At 48.3% G+C, this 22714-nt stretch overlaps 1 protein-coding gene across 3 annotated transcripts in view; it reads left to right on the top strand.

The window, feature by feature from the left end:
• The window catches only part of LOC149366075 (membrane metallo-endopeptidase-like 1), a 51726-nt gene that overhangs the window by 14796 nt on the left and 14216 nt on the right, over window positions 1-22714 (top strand). The window contains exons 5-12 of one of the 3 annotated variants that reach the window (XM_089548276.1): window positions 8206-8286; window positions 8909-9108; window positions 10683-10877; window positions 12489-12575; window positions 13162-13292; window positions 16571-16796; window positions 18729-18827; window positions 19478-19555. In XM_089548276.1, the coding sequence (XP_089404402.1) occupies window positions 8206-8286; window positions 8909-9108; window positions 10683-10877; window positions 12489-12575; window positions 13162-13292; window positions 16571-16796; window positions 18729-18827; window positions 19478-19555 (1097 nt within the window). Of the gene's footprint in view, window positions 1-8205; window positions 8287-8908; window positions 9109-10682; window positions 10878-12488; window positions 12576-13161; window positions 13293-16570; window positions 16797-18728; window positions 18828-19477; window positions 19556-22714 lie in introns of those variants that run through there. The other 2 variants (XM_089548262.1, XM_089548271.1) reach the window with 2 other exon arrangements.

Here is a 22714-nt window from a genome sequence, read left to right as displayed (position 1 = left end):
CGTGCCCCAGGGCGGTGTCCTTAGCCCTACATTGTTTAATCTGACTCTCATCGCCCTCCCTGAGAATCTCCCCAACACCGTCGAGATGTGTATGTACGCCGATGACATCTGCATTTGGGCCTCCTCTGTGACGCGTCCCCAGGTGCGTGCAAGACTTCAGCGGGCAGCATCGATCACTTCTTCCTATCTCCAGAAGCAAGGTCTCAGCGTTTCACCAGAAAAGTGCGCGCTAGTGGCATTTACACGTAAATGTATGACTCCATATCCGGTACGCATCGACGGTCAAGCCATTTCTTACAGCAAAACTCATCGTTTCCTAGGGATCCTGATCGACCGCAATTTATCATGGAGCCCGCATTGCACTCTACTGAAAAAAAAGCTAACATCTATCGCTCATTTACTGCGATTTCTAGGTGGAAAATCTTGGGGCTCGTCGGTCCAGTCAATGCTGGAGTTGTACAGAGCTCTATTTGTCGGATGCTTGCGGTACAGTACACCTGTACTCTCAAACACGTGCAAAACTAACATGCGTGCCCTCCAGTCAGTGCAGGGTCAGGCCCTTCGCACATGCCTAGGTCTACCTCGGAGCGCATCAACACTGGGTAGCATTGCACTCGCCAAAGACCACCCGATCTCTACTTATATTGTCCTAGACTGCTTGCGAATGCACATACGTCATATCTCAAGGATTCCACAGCATCACCTTGCGCCTCTGCCACTGCAGAGACCACATTCTGCATTTGCAAAGGTGATAACGACGCAACAGTCGTCGATCCCACAACAGTTCACCCCGGCAGCACTACCTCCCTCTCCACTGTGGTGTATGCGGCTCCCATGTGTGCGCCTTGCTATTCCGGGGATAGCGAAGAAGTCAAATTTATCGACGCCAGCCATTAAGCAACTGACACTGTCCATGCTCCACTTCGAATATTCGGACCGCACTCACGTCTATACGGATGGATCAGTAACCTCTACTAGTTCTGCTTGCGCTGTGGTCGTTCCTGCGCGACAGACTCAAATTCACCAACTAATTTCGCATCGGACTACCTCTACTGGAGCAGAGTTGGCTGCGCTTCTTGCGGCAGTACAGTATATCTCACAACAATCACCTCAAAAATGGGCTGTTTTCTGTGATTCAAAAGCTGCCCTACAATGTCTTCAATCTTCCTTGAGACATAGCGACCATGAGCAACTTACAGCGGAGATACGATATCTGCACCACCAGGCAATCGAACAAGATCATGAAATCATCTTCCAGTGGGTACCAGGCCATAGCGGCATTGTTGGTAACGCCTTAGCTGACGATGCTGCTCGATCGGCTCACGATACAACCAACACTGTCCGCATACCACTGACAAGAGCTGACGCAGCAAGGCACCTTCAACTGCTCGCCCGAAACCTGACTGTAACGTCGTGGTCTGCCCCTGGAGGTTGGTCACCCCGCTCGCATCACTTCAACCTCCTGCTCCAACATCACATACCACTCGGCCTCCCCCGCGGTGATACTACGCTGTTGTGCCGCCTGTGGCTGGGAGTGGCGTTCACAAACGCCTATTCCCATCTGATCACAATGGCTGACTCTCCTGCGTGTGACCAGTGCGGTTGTGACGAAACGATCAGCCACCTCCTCTGTGACTGCCCTCGTTTTGAGCGAGAGCGCGGTGTCCTAAGTGTTTCTCTGCTCCGCTTGGACTCGCGTCCTTTAACAGAGTCTAACGTTCTGGGGCCTTGGGCTCAACCTTCCAGACAACGGAAAGCGGTGAAAGCGCTCCTGACTTTCTTAAGGGACTCGGGGTTGCATTCCCGCCTATAATCTTTAAGTTTTCAGTGCGCGCCCTCTGTCCCTGTGACATGGTGGTCGCTGGACACTTAGAAAACTCATTTCCTTGCCGCTCTTTTTCCTTTTTTCCCCTTTGTTCCCCTCCCCAAGTGTAGGGTAGCCAACTGGGCATCGCCTGGTTAACCTCCCTGCCTTTCCGTCCTTTTCTCTCTCTCTCTCTGTGTATGACACGGGTGAGGTTCTTGGAAGATGTGGATTTGGTGTGAGTTGGGTCCAGTAGATGTCTGAGCAAGAACCACGAGTTTTTGCATCCTAACTGGCCGTTAAGACGGTCGCAGGTTTGATGCCATTGCTCCTGACTCAGTTTGATGGAGTAAGCTTCGATCTCTCGCTCGAGGCGAACGAGACGGAGCTTGAGGGATCGATTGTGTTTTTGGCGCAGCCAGCGAGCGCTAAGACTGCGCTGGGCCTCCCACATGTGTATGAGTTTGGCGTCGGGTGAGGGGCCATCCTCGTCCTGGGTAGTCGTGGAGGTGGCATTGGCGGTGTCTTCGAGCAGCGAGTTTGTCCATGTGTTCAGGTCGTCTATGGGGGCCGAAGTGCGTTTGGCGCGCACGTATCGGAAGGCGTCCCAGTTAGTGTGCCTGATTGTTCGGTTGGGGGCTTTGCTGTGTGTAGCCGTGAAGGTTGTGCTGAGAACATAGTGGTCGCTACCTATGTTCATGCCGAGGTTTTCCCAGCGTGCATCTGGGATGTTGCGGGCGAAAGTGAGATCGGGGCAGCTGTCCTGTGTGACACTGTTTCCAATGCGAGTAGGCCTGTCGGGGTCTAGGAGTAGTGTCAGGCCCAGTGTTTGGGCTGTCTCCCACACTTTGGCTCCCTTACGACCGCATGCTTTGCGGGGGTAGCCCCACTCGGTATGCGGCGCGTTGAAGTCACCTAAGATGAGTAGCATCCCTGTTTGTGCAGCCGCGCAGGCCTTACGAACGAGGGTTGCCACTCGTGTACTTTTGTCGCTAGGGGGACTGTAGACGTTGAGGATGTGGAGTGGGGCTTGTGAGCGGCTGTTCGGTAGGACCTGTACGAAAGTGTGCGGAACCTCGGGGTAACTAAGGTCTATATGATTAGCTGCTAAATTTCGGTGGACCAGGATGGCGGTGTTGGGCCGTTGGTCTGGTGTTGTTTGTTGGTTATATGCGGCGTAGCTGGTAAGTTTCGTGTCCACGTAGGTTTCCTGAAGTGCGATGATGTGGGGGGTGTGCGGCTGGGCCTGCAGGGTGTGCTCCAAGGCTCGCCGCTTCGCCTTGAAGCCCCTGCAGTTCCATTGCCAAACTGTGAAGGGGGAGCTAGCCATCGCGTTTCCCGTAGGGTTCGGGGCGCTGTGATAGCGCGACGGGTGATTTAAGAATGCCGCCTGCACGTGAGCGCGCGGTTGCACTATCCGATGTGGCGACAATAATGGGTGCTGGGTAGTTAGGAGGGGTTGTCGTCTTCAAAGGGGTTGCGGATATCTGGGGATTCGTGAGAGTATCGAGCCTGGCATGAAGGGTTTGGATGTTGGCTGCCATTGTGGCGCAGCTTTCTACTAGACGGTCAATGGTGGGGGCTAGTCGAAGGAGGGCGCCCTCGAATTGGGCCATTCGCGTATCAGCTGCCTCGAATTTGGCATCTATGTCTGCTTGTGAGGAGGGGGGAGGTGCTTTGCGCTTGTTGCGTTTAGACTGTTCAGTGTCCATGCGTGGATCACCTACGGGGTCAGATGTGGGAGCGTGAGCCACCTGCTGCGGTTGCAATTTGGGGTTTGCCTGTGCTGATTCTAGGCTAAGAATTTTAGCATTTGCTTTGGCCAATTGTAGCTGTAGTTCCTTGACCATGTCTGCCAGCTCCCTTACCTGTGAATCTGGTGGAGAAGCGGTGACTTGTGCAGGAGTCTTCCATCCAACTTGTTTGACTGCTTTGGTCTCCGGCCGGCCTTGAGAGCTGTCCCGAGAGCTGCGTGAGGCGGATGTGGAACGGCTGCGAGTGCGGCTGGAAGGGCTGTCGCTGCCGAGCGGGGGGAAGGAGTCGTCCCGCAGTAGGTTGTGGTCGCCGCGGTTGTGGTCTCGGGACCGGGACTGGCGTCCGGGGTTTGTCGAGTTGGAGCCGGTATCGGCGTCAGTGACCGATGGGGAAGACTTGGGCCGAGTGGAGGACGTGAACCGGTATTTGCAGCTTCTGCTGCCTGTCGGGTGGCCGCCTTTGCAGACGATACATGAGGCTTGGCACGTAGGCGGTTGGCCAGCTGGAGGAGCGTCATGTGCTGTGCCACAGCGTCGGCAGGTTGGTTTTCGTGGGTGGGGGCACACATCCGCCCTGTGCCCTAGCTTCCGGCAGTTGAAGCATGCCTCCGGCCGGCTTTTGTAGGGGAACACCTCAAAAGTGAAGCCGAGATACCTCACGTAGCGGGGTAGCTTGGCATTAGCGATAGTCACCACGAAATGTCGTGTGCGGCCCATGCGGCGTGCAGCGACTATGGGGAGTTCGGTGTTTCGAGCTTGGAGCTCAGCGAGTATCTCAGCGTCGGTCTCGTGACTGTAGGCTCTGTAGATTATTCCTCGCACGGAGTCATCGGGGGCTGGAGCATACGTGGCTACCAGGATGGCGTTGGAGTCAATGGTTAAACTTTGTATTTTAACATACAGGAACGCCCGTTCTTTGTCCGGTGTGCTGATGGTGACAGTGTTGTTTGTAGGATGGACGCGGACTTGGTCGGCGGTTATTGCAAGGCGGCCGTCGATCTTGGCGGCGTTGTAGATGGCCATCGCCAATTTGGCCGGGCCGACTGCGTTGAGGTCGACGGTACCTTGAGGTCGGAAGACGATTTTGTAGTCCTCTGAAGGCAGGCGAGGAAGTGGTCGTCGTTTAGTCGGCGGAGGTGGACGGCCGCGGGGTCGTTGGTCTGACAGGACAGTGGTGGCTGCGGGCGTTTGGGTGGTGGCCGGCGGCGTTGCCGGTGGTGGCGGGCGTCTGTAGCGGCGTTGCATTTCGAGCGCCGTCCAAGTGCCATCGGCCAGCTCCGCGGCGGTAACATCCGTGCCGGTGACTGTGTACTGCATGTTGAAATGCAGGGAAGCGCCGTCGAGGCGAAGCGGGCGTCGCCGCAGCAGCTGGGAGCAGAGCACGCACTAGGCGTGCTGAGCCGTTAGGCCTAGCTCCCGCGGTCGGGCGTGGCCGCAAATCGGCCGTAAAGTTGAAGGCACTCGCCTGAAAGTGGTTAAAAGTCCCACAGGTGACGCCGGATGGGTGGCGGGCCGTCCTGTGAAAAATTGGTGGCTGTAAATAGCCGGAAACTGATGAAATCGTCGGAAAATCGCGGACCGCATATAAAATGCGTCCGCTCGCTCCGAGCGCAGTCGGCGTTCCAGAAACAACTGATAGGCAGCGCGCAGGTGCCGCGGCGACGGCGGAGCGCATAGATGCAGCTGCTGCTAGTCACGTGGTACGTCACGTGGTTACTTACACAGCTTCGCTAAAAATAGGTAAATTGGTTTTTGAGGAAAGGAAATGGCGCAGTAACTGCCTCGCGTATCTCGGCGGACACCCGAACCGCGTCGTAAGGGAAGGGAAGAAGGTGGGAGTGAAAGAAGAGCGAGAGAAAGAGGTTTCGTAGTGGAGGTCTCCGGAGTAATTTCGACCACTTGGGGATCTTTAACATGCACTGACATCGCACAGCACACGGGCGCCTTTTGGGGAGCGCACATACAACTACACTGAAAATTTCTTTTCGGGCAGGATAGCGCGCATCGAGTTTGGTAAAAGTCAGTGTCAAGACGTACACTTGGGCAGCATAGGCACCCCGCAAGGTTCAGTACTCCCCCCTCCCCCCCCCCCCCCCTTCTCTTCATCGTGGCCATGATACGGCTACCGGCGAGGCAGAATGGGATAGATGGCTTGAATCTTTGCACGAGTCCGGACGACATCACCGTGTGGATGACCCATGGAAGCGACGCGCACATCGAAAGTACTCTACAGAGGGCCATAAATGAGGTCGGAAACTATTCCAACAACAGGGGCTTGCAATGCTCGCCGCAGAAGTCCAAACTTTTTTTCATCGACGTCTGAACCAGAGTCAAACTAGAACCATCCCTAACATCAATTTACAAGCGGAAGGGTTGGAGACCCCTGTGGTTGAAAAAATCAGAATTCTAGGCATGATTATACAAAGCAACGGGTATGACAGTGATGCAATAACTAAGATGGAGAGCTGCGCACAACAAATGATGCGCGTCATACAGCGGATTGCCAACAGGAGACGCGGCATGAAAGAGCATAATTTCCTGCGGCTGGTACAGGCCTTCATAGCTAGCCGTATCTCATATGTAGCCCTCTTCCTCGATCTTAACGTGGCAGAAAAGCAAAAGATAGATGTAATTATCAGGCGGCGCACGAAGCAACCTCTCGGGTTGCCCATCCGTACATCCACTCAGCGACTCCTAGGCATGCACAATAGCCTGGACGAAATTTCGGAAGCAGAACGCCCCAAATCGAACGCTTAGCCGAGACCACAATCGGCAGGGCCATTCTGAACAAACTCCATCTGACTCGAGATAACAGAATAACCGCCAAAGTCGATATGCTCGAAGAAGTTCAGAACAATGTAATTGTATCACAACTACCCAGGAATATGCATCCTATTCCTCACTCCGTGCGCCGGGCCAAACGGGCAAAATCGCTTGAGAAACACTTCCACTCCAACAAAGACGAGAACGTGGTCTTCGTGCATGCCACTGAGTTTGGTAAGAACACGATGACCCTCGAGGTCGTCCATAATGAACAGTTACCAAAAATAAGTGTCTCTATACTGTACGACGGGTAACCCAGAGGCAGCAGAGGAAGCTGCCATGGCACTGGCTTATGTAGCCTCAAAATCGAAGTGACTCCAAAGTTGCCATACTAAATTTCAGGAGGGGTCGGGTCTCCCCCCTGACGAATACAATTCTAAGCCGTCATGTAATAGACCGAAAATTTACGCTAGTCTGCATACCTGCACACGCATCCCTGCCTGGTAATGAGACGGCCCACGAGTTCGCCCGAGGCTTTTCCTTCAGGGCTTACCCGAGCGAGGTGGCCTTGAGAGACAGGGATCGCATGGTGGGATACAGAGAAATCACACAGCACTATCATTTTCAAAGAGTTAGACTTCCTTAACCCTTGAATCCTTAACCAGATCCCAAACCATCAGCTGGCGCCGGTTGCAAACTTACACATTTCCAAACCCGGCCCTCTGGAGACTTATGTACCCAGGGCAGTTTTCAGAAAATGCGCATACTGCGAACTTAGGGCCACCTTGGGCCACATACTATGGGAGCATCCTCATGCCCCTCGGGAGGGACGACACATAAAGTAAAAAATTAATGGGAGGCCTTACTGCTCACCACAAACCCGGAAACTCACCTACCACTCGTCCGACTGGCCGAAGCCGCCGCCCGGAGCCAAGACCTTTCGGTTACTGTCTAGACGGGTAGACCTCTAGCTATCTTCTCTCTGTCAGACATGAAAAGTTTTCCTATCATATCATATCATATCATATCATATCATATCATATCATATCATATCATATCATATCATATCATATCATATCATATCATATCATATCATATCATGTCATGTCATGTCATGTCATGTCGTGTCATATCCTATCCTATCCTATCCTATCCTATCCTATCCTATCACATCATATCCTATCCTATCCTATCCTATCCTATCCTATCCTATCCTATCCTATCCTATCCTATCCTATCCTATCCTATCCTATCCGCCTCCATCAAAACGCGGCCGCCTCCTGCTCACGGTCATTCGTGCAGACACGGCGATATCGGGGCCGCTAAGCCATTAAGGCTTTCGCTTTAAAAATGCTCTCGTTCGAAATTTCTGGGTATGGGTTCAATGGCGGACCCACCGCGGTGGCTCAGTGGTAAGGCGCTCGTCTACCGAGCCAGAGTACCCGGGTTCGAACCCGACCGCGGCGGCCGGGTTTCGATGGAGGCGAAACGCAAGAGGCGCCCGTGTGCTGTGCGATGCCAGTGCACGTTAAAGATCCCCAGGTGGTCGAAATTATTCCGGAGACCTCCACTACGGCACCCCTTTCTCTCTTTCTTTCACTCCTACCTTCCTCCCTTCCCTTACGGCGCGGTTCAGGTGTCCGCCGAGAGATGTGAGACAGATACTGCGCCATTTCCTTTCCTCAAAAACCAATTTACCAATTTATCAATGGCGGTCGCCACTTGAAGCTTCTTTCTTATCGCATGCGTGCCCACTAGCTTGCCCCAATTGTCCGTTATGCATGTGGTTTCATTAGAATCTTCCGCTCCGCAGCCTAGGCAAGGGCTTTATGTCTCGTCCATTCCTCTGTTAACATGGCGTCACTCTTTCCGCCACCCGCTCAGGCATACTGGAAAACATGACCATGGTTTACGAGTGCCAGAACATTACAGACAAGGCTGCTGTTGCATACAACGCCTGCATGGGTACGTGACTTTTCTATAATTTCAAACATAACTTAATAATCCAATTTATTTTTTTTTCGCCGAGTGCACTGTTAAGCTAATTGGTCAATTATTGCTGGAGAAAAAAAAAAGAAGGGCGCCACTTAAGAGGAGGATGCAGAAAAAATGGGGCAAGAATAGGACGGGCAATCGATCCTAATGGTCTTTTTCTTTGCGGTCTCGCTGTTCTCGCGGCTGTCATTGTTCCGGTTTGTTGCATTAATCCGTAATGTTGAAAATTATTTGTTCATTGATTTACTATCGAGATAAGCACCGGCACCAGAGTCGCCTTCTTTCGTTTTGAACTGACCAAACGTTGGTAGCGTTTGTAAAGGCACATTTGCAAATAAAGCTAAATAAAAAAAAAGCATCATAAAAGGTATGAGAGCTGAAACCGCTCGAGGATCTTGCCGCAGGGATTAGTTTTTCTGCCCTGCCATTTCTTATCTCGCTTTAGTTTCATGTTCGTGTAGCTACACGGCTCCAGCAGCACTTTCAGATTGCTGCGCGATCGTTTCAAGCTAACTTGTCCAGGGCTGTATACGCAGCGCGTATCTATTAATGCATCCGTGTGTACATATGTGCATGCACTTTATTTTTTCAGCTGTTCCAGAGTTAGGAGACCAGCCCGATGTGATGAGGGCAATAATGAACTTGTCTGGCCTCGCTCACTGGCCTATAACCAACGACACCGAGGAGATGTTCAAAAATTGCACCGAAGTGCTGAACAAGACTAAAATCTCCACCGTGCTTTCTGTTCATGTTAGCAGAGATATCAAGAACCTCAATTCTAACGTTATTGGGGTAAGCAGGCTGCCTCAAGAATTGAGGTCAACATATAACAGCTCTTTTTCTTTTCTTTCCTGAAATAAACGGACTCGCAAAGAAAACTTCACGCGGTCGTCTGTGGTTGCGGGTCAAATTTAAAAGCAGACAACTTAGGCAAAGGTCACATTTTTCCCAGATGTGCGTAAATGGAAACCAGCATTGACATGCAAGATAGCTCTGAGGGGAAGCGTGGCAACCATCTTGTCTTTCATTACCAGCTTAATACGTAGTTAATTGCACTTCGAATTATATTCTACTTTAATTTCTAGAATATCCGCGTTTTTCTGACACAAAATTGACATGACTCAACCGACAGATAAGCCGTTTTCTTACACTCTAAACAGAGAAGAATAAAAAGGGAGTAAAGTTGTCCTCCACACCCTTAAAAAGGGTGTGGAGGACCTAAACAGATAAGAGTAAAAAGGGAGTAGAGTTGTCTTCCACGCCCTTTAAAAAAGAGTGTGGAGGACAGCTTATTTCCTTTTTACTCTCATATAGTGTATTCATGTTTATATTGTAGCTGTGTCTTCAGCTACACTCAGTCTCCAGCCTTTTCCTCATAGTTTCAAACCTTCTAACCTCGACAGTTCAGGAAGCAAAAAATTCGCTGCGACAGCTAATTACATTCATAATCATCATCAGCCTGACTACGCCCACTACAGGGCAAAGGCCTCTCCCATTTCTCTCCAATTAACCCTATCCTTTGCCAGCTACGGCCACCGTACCCCCGCAAACTTCATAATCTCATCCGCCCACCTAACTTTCTGCCGCCCCCTGCTACGCATGCCTTTTCTTGGAATCCGCTGCGTTACCTTTAAGGTCCAGCGCTTATCTTGCCTTCGCGTCACATGCCCTGACCAAGCTCATATCTTCCTCTTGATTTCGACTAGGACGCGATTAAACCGCGTTTCTTCCCTCACCCGCTCTGCCCTGTTCCGCTCTCTTAACGTTACACCTATTATTCTTTTCTTTCATAGCTCGCTGCGTTGTCCTTAATTTAAGCTGGACCCTTTTCGTTAGTCTCCATGTTTCAGCTCTATAGGTGATTAGCGGTAAGATAGAGCTGTTGTTCATTTTTATCTTGAGGAGGGATATTGGTAAACTGTCACTCATGATCTGAGAAAACGTAATTACGTCATGTGTTGGCAACGTGAGGGCATTAGAAGTTGTTGATTCCATTAGATCGAGGTTTGTGGCACTACTTTATGGCTGTGTTTTTGGTCCGTGATGCGTCTACCTGTACACAACTAGACATCATTTCGGGTCATCTACCTTGTTGTGAGATGCTTCCTCGAAAGTGTCTACAGGTAACCACGCGAACGAAATGAAGATATATCGAAACGTATAGTTGTCATACCCGGTCTGGTGCCGTCGATTCCGGTATTGTGACGTCACTTATAGTCCTGAGAATTATGTCACCAATGACGCATTTTTATCCTCGATCAGGCTTGTAATGATAAATGTATCTAAAAAAAACAACAAAAAAACAATCGCCTGCTGATTCCACTTCTCACTGCAATCTAACTAACGTACGATTACTCTCTTTTCAGCTCGATCAGATAGAATTCAAAACAGTGGGCAGAAACGAGCTCATACATCCAGAGAAAAAACGCAGCAAGAAAATAATAGATGCCTACAAGAAACTCATCCAAAGCGCACTGAAGTTTATGAGACGCAACCTCACTGAAGATGAGCTAAGGAACATTTCTGACACGCTTGTGGACTTCGAAGGACAGTTGGCCAATGTGAGAACCGAACATACTTGTTTTTGTTCACGATAATACGAGCACACTTTCGTAACTGTGCACTTTAACATATTTATTTACGTAGTGAGTCAGTCAGCCTGTTAGTTAATTAGCTGTGGCTTAAGGCTGGTTAGTTAGTTTTATTTGTTTAGTTTCCCTTTTAAACGTAGGCAGTTCGCGTGACATTTGCAAGTTCATCGGCGTATCTGAGCATGCCAGTTCATTTTTGAAGGCGCACAGCATTTCCCTTCCGCTGTCTTTTATGCGAAGTATATTACTAGAGCTACACTACAGCCCGTCGAGCGCGGCGGTGGAGCTACCATTGACCTTTAGCGTGACCACGTGACACCACGTGACAACATGACGTCACAGCAGAGGAGAGATGGGCTGCCGGCTCGCGCGGTCGGCCGCGGCGGTGGAGGCTCCACATCAGAGGCGCGGCGGCTGACCACGTGACAACATGACGTCACAGCAGAGGAGAGATGGGCTGCCGGCTCGCGCGGTCGGCCGCGGAGGTGGAGGCTCCACATCAGAGGCGCGGCGGCTGACCACGTGACAACATGACGTCACAGCAGAGGAGAGATGGGCTGCCGGCTCGCGCGGTCGGCCGCGGCGGTGGAGGCTCCACATCAGAGGCGCGGCGGCTGACCACGTGACAACATGACGTCACAGCAGAGGAGAGATGGGCTGCCGGCACGCGCGGTCGGCCGCGGCGGTGGAGGCTCCACATCAGAGGCGCTGCAGCTGACCACGTGACGCTACAGCAGCGGTATAAAGCTGAGCTTGCCTCGCTCTCCGGGCACTTATGAGGCGGCCAGGTGTTGGGATGCCGCCTAGAAGCAGGGCTGATTTGAACGAGAAGCGAAAGCTTCAGCGTGCCACAGAGACCGATGAAGAGCGGGATGAACGTCTGGCTAAGCGGCGTGCTCAATATGCGGCTCGGCGACAACGTTCTACAACAACTGAAGAACAAAGCGAGGAACTTTACCAAGCCTAGCCATCAACATGCGTCGCATCTGACTAGGCTTAACCTTAGCTAAGCCTCAGTCATTTTTAACTTCAAACGATGCAAGTATTTTCTGAAATAGCTTAGAGGTAGCAATACAAATGTAGTTAGTCCAAATTCTTGCACTTGTACACTTTAGCGACTACTGTTCTGACGCGTCTCTGAAGCGAACACTTTGGGACCCTTAAATTGCACGCTGCGAAGGATGTCTAAAACTAAAGGATGTCTATGTATGCATTCCATGCATTCGAAATAAATTTAGCGGAACGCACAGCAGACACGTCGGTTGACAGTAATATAAACTGAGATTTACATATGTGAGAGCGTAAACGGTCACGTGACATTTTGCGCATGCTCCTTCGTCACCGTCAATGTTACGTTGCGCTCGAGGCATGCGCCCCACACCGGGGCTATTTAATTTGGTATACGGCAAATATATACGCAACAAATCTCCAGCGTAATGTTGTTGCCACTTACAGGCATCGCGCATAAATTTGGTATACGGCAAATATATACGCAACAAATCTCCAGCGTAATGTTGTTGCCACTTACAGGCATCGCGCATAGAGGTGTTTGTAACCAAATTTTACATCAATTCTTTCCAGCTGACGGATCCTCCCGAACAAAGGCGAGACCTCCTGAAAATTTACAACAGAACTACCATCGGGGAGCTGCAGAAGAATTTCACTCACGTGAGCAATTATGTGACACGGCAGTCGAGGGTTATAGCAATTTCTACACTCTAAACAGGAATACCACCGCGCCACAAAAGAGCGCGGTGGTAGTGACACAGACTGGTACTTGGCAGCCAGTCATCGACGATCGAAATGTAGGTCTGTATCAGCTGTTCTCCATTTGATTATGACAGAGGACGTTCGATAGGTATACAGCATGCGTCATCGCGGTCAGTTCCGAACGTAATAGAACTGCGCGTTCCAGATCGCGACCTTTCCTGAACAAACAACTCGCGCCTCGCAAGAGTATTCCAATTACCAAGTCGTAAAAGTGACCAACAGAGACATCTCTTGAGAACTGAGAATTCAAAACTCGCGTACTCCCCATGTTTGTTCTCAGCTGTGCAATCAGTTTGTCTTCATATGATTTCATAGAAAACTAGCCTCCACAGCACTTTCAGCACATAAAGGTCTGCAATCTCCCCCTTAGCACGCCTGTCACAGAAACTTATGCAGCATGCGAAGGCGCTTTCTTGCCACCAGTGCATTGCCTGTGGCGGCTGAAATGTTAAGATTTCTCTGTTCATTTGCATTATTTCGACAGGTGCCACTTCTCAGTTCACTAAGGAAGGAATTTGCGAAAGCAAATATCACTCTAAATGAGAACGAGACAGTTGAATTGTACGCACTGAACTACTACGAAAAACTAAATCTCTTTCTTGAATGTGCCGACCCGTAAGTAGAAAAAAATTAACATTTTTTTCGATGATATTAAGAGGGAAGAATATTTTCTCCGCACATTGATTACTTGGAGTCTGCCCCTGATATGATGTCACAAGATTATAACGTCGAGAAGCTGCAGAAGCATTTTATTATAACATTGAGAGAGTATTCAAAACAATTTTTGCCACTGAAAAAAAAAAGTGATTAAAAAAATCGAATCCATGTGTAACTCGAGATAGCTGGCCATCTCGAGTTTACTCGGGGCCTTTATTGAATTAAAGAGATATATGAGTGACCACGGCTATCCGTTCACGTCACATGTTACGTGAGAACCTACCAAGACAGTCAGCAAACAGAAAACCCCACTTACCTAGCCTGCACGACCTCTGAGCCGCATGGCACCAATGCCTTTTCATCAGATCGATGTGAGCCTACCCGAATCCTTCCTAATGTTTACTTGAAAAAAAAATAATAATAGAGGTGACCGACTGCCTGACCCATTACGCAGAAGCGAAAGCCTTGCCGGACTGGACTAAACTGCAGCCGAAGATGCAAAATGTTTCGTCGAACACGTCCGATTGGCGCGGCGTGCTAATCACGGACAGGGGAACAGAGTTTACGGCTGAAATGACGGAAGCCCTTTTGCTCTACATTCACACATACCATCGCAGGATGAATGCGTACCATCCGCAGGCCAGCAACCAAACGTAACACATTAACTAGACCATTTCCGGCATGCTTACCGTCGACGCCGACCATAAGAGCTGAAAAAGCACCGAAGTTTGGTCCAGTTGGTATTGATTCATCTTGAAGACGTAGCAGCACGAAAAAACGGGGACAAAATAGACACAGGTAGAATAGGCAGCAAAATAGAATAGGCAGCATATGTCCTGGCGTACCTGTGTCTGTTTTGTCCCCGTTTTTTCGTGCGGCTACGTTTTCCACATAAGACCTGGAACGTGGATGTCGAAAAATTTGCCCCTCTTCTAAAAACATAACCTTGGTCGTGCTGAATAGCTACTATGCGAACGCAGAATATGGAAAACCTACTGCTGTACGCGTAAAGCATTTTTTTCTCTTTGAGTACGAGTCAGAAATCACGTAGTTGCTGACCACTGGAGGTGAAGTTTATCGTTCGGACCATCATGTAGTCGCGACCTGTCGATTCTAAAGAACTGGTCTGCCGCGTCACTTATGGATGCTGCAGTGATGTCTTGCTCAAAGTGGCGTCTCGAGACATCGGTAAGCAGCGCCGTGGCCTGGCATGTAACTGGTCGACAACAGCAAACAACTAAAATGGTTGGTCTTCTTAACTGTGGTCCAGACTTTTAACTCCGTCTCAGCAACTGTCTTCCTGAGGAAACAGAGTGAAAGAAGCACCAAATCCTCTCTCAAATGGTGACGTGCACATGCTTTGGTCATCCTGCCAAAATACTCCGTCCCAGAAAAATAGTCTGTCTCTCTTCCCCCCCCCCCCCCCCCCCCATTTCTTCACACGCCTCCGGCTTTCACAAATATAAGACTACAATCTTGTCAAGGAGGAGTAAAATCTGGGTAAGCTGTACTCTCTAGCGCACTCCCTTATGAGAATGCGATAGAGGACAACTTACTTCTTTTTTACTTCCATACAGGCGTATTCGTGTTTAGAGTGAATGAAAACGAAAACGAAACAGAAGCCCAGTCAAACACTCGTGGCTTTCACTGTGTTCAAAACAGAACAGACAGACTTACAGAATGCCTGCTGACCTGACCTATCTGCACTGTTTGAAGCCTCGAAGCAGTCTATTGGTTCCGGGCTGCTAGGTACTCATTTCAACAGCTTCCACTTTCAACTAGAACAACACTCCTGTTTGCTATTATGGATTAGAGGAAAGTGAAGTGGAGATATAACCGAGAAAGGTTAAATGAAGAATGGTTAGAAAGGAAGGAGGACAGTTATTACATACTGTGTTCATATGAGTACAAGTATGTGCAACATGTTTTGGTGAAGTTGCATTCAATTCCACCCATAAAAAAAAATCTCAGAGGGCATTTCAGACTCCTGACGTGCTAGGAAGGCAAAAGCATTAGTGCGTCATCGTTAACGTTCGACCTCAACGCAGGTTGCGCACCGAGAAATGAAATGAAGACGCGTCTCCGAAAGCTAGTTCCACAGACGCTGAATCCTCATAGGCCCGCGTGAAACACTCGGACACTCGATTTGAATACCTGTCTCGAGGTAACCTCCAACCTCACTAAGAGGCGTATGCTATGTGCAAGGATAAATCACATGACGTCATTTGCAATGGTGTACGACTAATGGTTGCGTCACAATTAAAATACGAAAATTGGTTTTAAGGGCGTTAGCTCTTATCACGTTTCGAGATTTCGAGTGGTCTGCTACCACCCTAAGATCACAGCGCCATCTGTGGCAGCAACTGCTCATCACGTTTCGACATTTCATGGGGTCTGCTACCACCCTGAGATCGCAGCGCCATCTGCTAACGCTCGTTATTTCAACATCTTCCGTACGGTGGCGGCGCTTTTTTTTCTTGAGGAAAGGAAATGCGCAGTAACTGTCTCACATCTCAATGGAGACCGGAAGGTTGCCTTAATTATCGGGTTTAACGTCCCAAATCGACTCAGGCTATGAGGGACGCCGCAGTCAAAGGCTCCGGAAATTTCTGCCACCTAGTGTTCTTTAACGTGCACTGTTATCGTACAGTACACGGGCCTCTACAATTCCGCCTCCATCGAAATTCGACCGCCGCTGAAGGTATCTAACCAGCGTCTTTAGGGTCAGAAGAGGTAGTCTGGGAATGCATGCAATTTAAGGTGCATATGTCATCGGTTCGAATCCCTGCCGCAAGCTGGCCTCCAAACTGACTATAGCATATGTTGGCGATATGCAACAAGAATAGTTTGACACGACCTGGAACGCTGTATGACAAACGGCTGCTCACAATTTTGGTGCGAAAGCAGTCGGGAAAACTGGCGCCACATTGTGGTCGGCCAGTGGGGAGTATATACAAACAAACATGTATATGATCGAAATGGGGGTGCTAGGTTTGCTGCGGGCTTGATACAGTCAGTTTATGACGTCAGCCTATATTACTTGTCATCGCTGTGATTTTCTGTACCATCTTTCGCATTAAAACAAATTAATCGATATATCTTACACACAGTAATATGCCCTGACGCTTGAACGCTGCCGTAAATACCTATAAAGCTTGAATTGTTTGTGCGCTACAGGGATGCTTGAATTATCCTCTGCCCTAAACGCAGCGGCCTGCTTCCATTTTTTTTCCCAGAAAGACGTTGTACAACTACGCCGGCCTGCAAGTCATGATGGCATGGGCAGCGCAAGCATCTGAACAATTTCGAAATGCTTCCTTCGAGCTCTCGAAAGCGAAGGTGGGGGTCGTCGCCGACAGTCCGAGGTGGGAAAAGTGCGTTGATACCGTCAACAACGTGATGCCTGAGATTGTCGGTCATCTCTACGTACAGCACAACTTCAGCGAAGCAGCAAAAAAAGAGGTAACCGGAGATACCCTCGAATGCTAGTCCCTCGAACAATTCGTCATTAACACATTCAAATCAAAGGAGCAATAACTTGGAGATCACTGCGACGAACCGCATTGAAGCAATGCGAAAGCAAAACGACAAAATACTATATCGACGTCCCTGGCAATTCTGACGTGCATGTACTATATCGACGTCCATAGCTATTTTGTCGTCCAAATGTAGTATTCGCGTAAATTTTTCCCACAGCAAGATCTCATCACGCACTAACACAATCAAACTTTTGCCCATTTATCTTTACTGGAGGACACAATCGTGCTACCGAGATTTTATGACGCGACATAGCCATGTAATCCTTTCGCATTAATAAATTCTGGCGCCGACAGAAATAATTTCCTAGGGCAGAGGATCATGTATTTTCAGTTTTTTGGGGAGGAACAATGTTGGCAGAGTGTAAATCTGTTTCTTTTATGCCATCCTGTTATCTACTGAAGTCTAGAAGAGAGATACACGGGATAGAGTGAAGAGATTTTTGAACTCGGTAATCGAGAAATTAGTAGCGACCTTGCCCACGAACTAACAAAATTTACTTAGTTGTTGACCCTCAGAATAAGAGTCATTTCCAACATTCTCGTGCAAAAATTTTGAAAATTGGAAATTTGTGAGGTACATTTATAGAATTATTTAAGCTAATGGCCCATTCTTCTGATATGTAGCAAAATCTTTCTTTTAATGTGTTTCCATCGATCGCATCGATGAGTTAAGGCTGCCTCAAAAAACCAATGGGGAACGCTTTCGACGATAGTAAAAACGTTAATAGAAAAAAAAAATGCAAAAGTGCTGCGGGGTGATCTGCCTATATATTTATTGTTATAGTGAAATCTCGCATTATATGCAAAAATTGCGTTCATAAACGGTGTTTCGCTAAAAGATACTTTTGTCCACAATTGTTGGGTATAGTGGAATGACTATCAAAGAGTGAAGTCTTTAAATTACACGTGCAAATGCACCGTCTTTGGCAAACCTAACAAAGCAATGGGTTTTGCTTATCAGATGTAGAGTGGAGCGCTTAAGACACAATTTAAGACGAAAACGTCTAAGGAGATCGAGACGCAAGTCCTGCTTACTTCACACACATTTAGAGATTAAGAAGTGTTTCTATAAGAAAAAACTCAACAAAACATCCATTTCTTTCCCAAATTGTACCACTCGCATATCACCACTCATCACACCACATCAGGAGACGAAATTATTTTGTGTTACTTAAATGCGAAACAAACGGTGGGTTTTCTATGTTAACCTCTACTGTACTCAGTTTTCTAAATACCTCATTGCATGATCAACCAAGTAATATGTCCCTGACTGCCATCCGCAAGAAATTTGTACATCATTCTGCGCTATTGTCATCGGAGATGCACGCATGTCTAGTTGTATTGTGCCACTCTCTAGTATTGCTCACAATTATGTGAAACATGCGCGATTATGTGATCACGTGTGTTTCTGTATATAGGGCTCAACTAAGCGCAATTATATTTGTAGGAATTTCTCTAGCGGCTTTTTGTTTTGTTCTAATTTTGCCTTGTGCCTGCTTCTGACTTGTAGGGGTGGTGAGGCCCGTCAAACAGCTGCTTTTTTCTGGTCATCCCCTTTTTGTATGCGAACTGAATTGATTGATTGATTGATTGATTGATTGATTGATTGATTGATTGATTGATTGACACGTGCTGCACTACACGGCGAAGAAACAAACCTCGTTGCCTGTTACATTTTGCAAAGATGGTACATGCAAAATAAAAGTTAAAGCGTGTATGCGTCGAAACAGCAACTTATGTTTGTGTAACCAAGATGCAGCAAACGTTTATACTTCTGTTAAGAATAACGTCCGTCTTTCCAGTTATAACAGCAGAGTATACTACCATCCGAGGCATTTACACTTTTCTCTTTCAGGTCGAAGACCTTGCCAAGCGGCTCATAGAAGTTTTCAACGAGACGTTGCAAAAGGCTGAATGGATGGACAATCAGACGAGAAACGCAGCAGAGGATAAGGTGCTGTGCAAACCTTTTTTTTTCAAGATTTCGAAAAGTGCTGTTCGTCCATCTTGTCCTGATTCTTTAGTAATTAGACAACCCAAACAAAAATTTATTTTGAGAGTCTATAGACTGTACATAGACTTTAGTAATCAAAATCTATAAACTTTTCAAAGACAAGTCCTATAGACTTGTCTATGGAAAATAAAAATCATACAGACAATCTATAGACTGCTTACAGGTTTATGGCCTTACGATCTTAGTATACTTGTGTATAGACAGTTTACAAACTGTAAATAGACCAAAGGTAAATAAAATCTGTATGAAGGCAGTAGAGTCTATAAGAAATGTATAGAAAGTTTTTAGACTATATTCATAATGACTGAGTCAACGTTCACTCTTCTATGTCAGCGCTAATGGAACCTCTGACCCAAAGTTTTGCTGACACACCTGAAATCTGACTAAGGAAAAGCAAGCTATGACGGTAAATTCTACTGACACATCTAAAGCATCGTTAACAAAAAGCTTCATACAGATGGTTGGCTGAAAACTACAGTTTGCATACTACTTTCCCGACACGTTCTGCAAACAGTTTCGACAAACTTAGCAGCAAAATATGCAGTTCTGACTCTGAAGCGCGTGAATGCATGGCCTTTTCCGTTTTCCAGCTGGCGAAAATGGGAAGAAAAATTGGATACCCGGAATGGCTGCACAACACCACTTATCTGGAGCAACTTTACCAACACGTGAGCATTGGGTCTATTTACACCTTATCGCCGACTGTGACAGCATCTGAGAGTGTCTCAAGTTGGATACCTAGATCTCCGGCCCTTCGATTAGGTTTGAACGATTACCGGTCGCCATCTTTCCCTCGCATCGTACCGTGAGCCATTACGTAACGGCCACCGCTGTCCTGGTACGCTTTGTTCAAGCATGTAACTTTAATCAAGCGTGATAAGGGATGGCGTAAGCACAGAACTGTTCAAAAGCTATGGTTGCACAAATAGAGAAACGACACCATGACGGCTAGAACATGATGGGGAATATAAACCAAGAAAGGGTTGAAACAAATGACAGAGTTTTACCGCCGGTAAAACGAGTATGATGTCGGAAAGCACTCAGTTTCGAATTAGCTTGACTCTTGCCTAGAAATTTCCTTGCATTGTCCTCCAAAGCATTTTGTTTTTTGTGGGTTCGATACCGGCCGCGGCGGCCGAATTTCGATGAAGGCGAAATTCTAGAGGCCCGTGTGCTGTGCGATGTCAGTGCACGTTAAAGAACTCCAGGTGGTCGAAATTTCCGGAGCCCTTCACTACGGCGTCCCTCATAGCCTTAGTTGCTTCGGGACGTTAAACCCCCATAAACCATAAACCAAAACCATTTTGTTTTAAACTTTCGTACCACGTGACCTTGCCATAACCACATCGTATCCGAGTCATTTCACCTCAAAGGACACGGATCAAGGCTCAAAGGTCAAGGGTCAAAGGTCAAGGATTCAGAGACCCATAGGCTATTTCAGGAGTGCTAGTAAAGTAGTGCTTTCGCATTAAAATAAATCCCAACGTTTCGGGAGCAGCTCAGCTCCTTCCTCAAGGGTGACTGATGGCTTAAATTTCTTTTGTTTTCAAAAAACCTTTGGTAGTTTTTAATGTCCTTCTACATTACAAGCCAAACCAGACAGACTCATTCGTCGAAGCTGTTTACTTTCAGGCCAGAGGATTCGTTATGCACCCTGGCCAATCCCCCGCAGTGGGTATGTGCCATTAAGCGTGAGGACATTACCATCATTAGCTTGAGCGCGGATATGTCATACTATGCATTACCAGAGTTATGCATATTAGTCTTGCGAAAATATCTCTGCGTTCAGAGCTGCTTTTACATATGCACCTGGCGTGTCATCAAATACTTCGGGAATACAGCGGCGCAGTGGCTAGCCGTTGGCTAAACTGCCACTGAATGAATGCTGTGATCTGTGAATTGGGTTCCATTGTATCCTGAAATGAAAAATAAAAATATCATTCATCTAAACTTTTTGAAGTTGCCGCAGGCATTAGTAACCTTGTGGAACACAGTGTTTAAGGGACCCTGAACTCTAGTAGTTCAATCATGCGACACCACATGTTCCAGACATGTGCACTTATGTTGGGGGAAGTGCCGTACCGCTGTATTGCAGCGGCTGGGAGGCAGTGCGATGTCAGGACCAGCAAACTTTTTCACGACGAAGCCAAAGATTCTGTGCGGCCCGTTGCGGCCCAAGACTACGTACGAAGTTGAAGGTGAATCTCAGTACCCATTCCCGCTGTCAGTAAGGCGAATCTCAACTGGGCAACGGAAAACACATACTCCAAGACGAGGGGAATTGGTAAGCGCTTCTGCTTTAACTCCATTCAGTTGGAGCAAGTGGTCTGTGGACAATCTCCCAGCGCTTCCATGAGGTGCATGGAAGATCGTGTAAGTCCCCTGTAGGGCTCCGGGACTAAGTCCGGCTAAAAGGGGGAAGGTATACGCCGCACGCGCAACGCCGCTGCGGAGTGCAGGTGTCTTACTAAGGGCCCTAGCGCCCTGGTACTAAGGCGCCCATCAAAGATAGCGTGAAAGGCGCTGCACCCCCCTCCACCCTCTCCGCACTCCTGCGCGACTCTTCTGTGATCCATGATGCCGAACAAGCGAAGGAATCGACCTCGGGTAGGGAAGCTGGCTAGTAGCTGATGTATGTGAGCCCGACCGGTGCGCTCCCCAGGTCAGTAAATTACGGAGACTACCAACCCTGCGCCGGGACATCGTCACCCCGTGGCACACCTGCGGGGGTTGGTCTCCGAAGTGCTGAACCACCCCCAATCCCCCTCCGACAACCAGGACTGGTTGTGACCGTGTGATGCCACTATGGTCTCTTGGGCTTGTTCGCGGGATTGTGGGCCAACAGCAGGGCGATAGCGAATGCGTAGAGAATGTCAGAGTGGAGCAAATAAACTTAAAATGAAGAAAAAACTGATAGCCCCTTATCAACCTGGGCATATTAAGGGTCCAATCTCCGAAAAACTCTCATCTCCACCGATTTGTGACATCACGTGAAGCCTTTCAATATAACAGCTGCTATCGGTGGCAAGCGTTTCGGTCCTTTTAATGCGTAAGAATTACTACCTCACTTTCTCGAACCCTGCCCATCTGTTGCGTTATGCTGCCTCCCTTCGGAATCCTCCACCCACCAATGTGCCATAGTTGCCCTCCACCCAGGTTCACCATCCAGAAGCACCTCCCTCCCTCCCCCAAACAAACAACCCACCTCAATCTTACAAAAGCATCTCATCCACCACTAACCAGCCACCTCTCCCTCCAGACGCCTACGCCACCGAGAAACCCACGCGGCGCTGGAACTAAAATTGGCGGCGAAGTACAATTAAATGACGCAGTAGCAAGGCGACCGTTGTGGAAGGGAAATCCATAACCACCACTGCTAAAACAGATTTGTCACATCACCTCGTACGATCACACGTACTTTCTTTGAGTATTACGAAGCTGAAAACCATGATCAGTGAGCGGGACAGCTATCTCAAAAGTGGGGAACCGAAAACTAGCTCGGTCGCAGCCGTCAAGCAGGAATTGGACAGTTTTAGCACAGCGTAGCGTCCAGTACCGCTTCCGTACACAATGCCGTTGTGACGCGCCGACTTGTCTCGTCGACATTAGTTATGGTACACCGGGGTTACCCCTTCGACTAGAAAATTCTAAGTGCTGGAGATCTGTTTAGTAACGACAACTCAAGGCTTTTCATCGGCGCTGCAAAGGCATCATATACTTTCTGATTATACAATGCTTACATCAAAATAAGCACTGAAAAGAAGATGAACCATAACTAACATGACGAACAATTTTGAGAGTTAGAAAACAATATGAACTCAACAACA

This window comes from Amblyomma mixtum, chromosome 1 (assembly GCF_055824585.1).
Source record: "Amblyomma mixtum isolate Tamu chromosome 1, ASM5582458v1, whole genome shotgun sequence".
Classification (NCBI taxonomy): Eukaryota; Metazoa; Arthropoda; class Arachnida; order Ixodida; family Ixodidae; genus Amblyomma; species Amblyomma mixtum.
The sequence above is the reverse complement of the archived record's forward strand: the minus strand, read 5'-3'. Positions and strand labels throughout refer to the sequence as shown.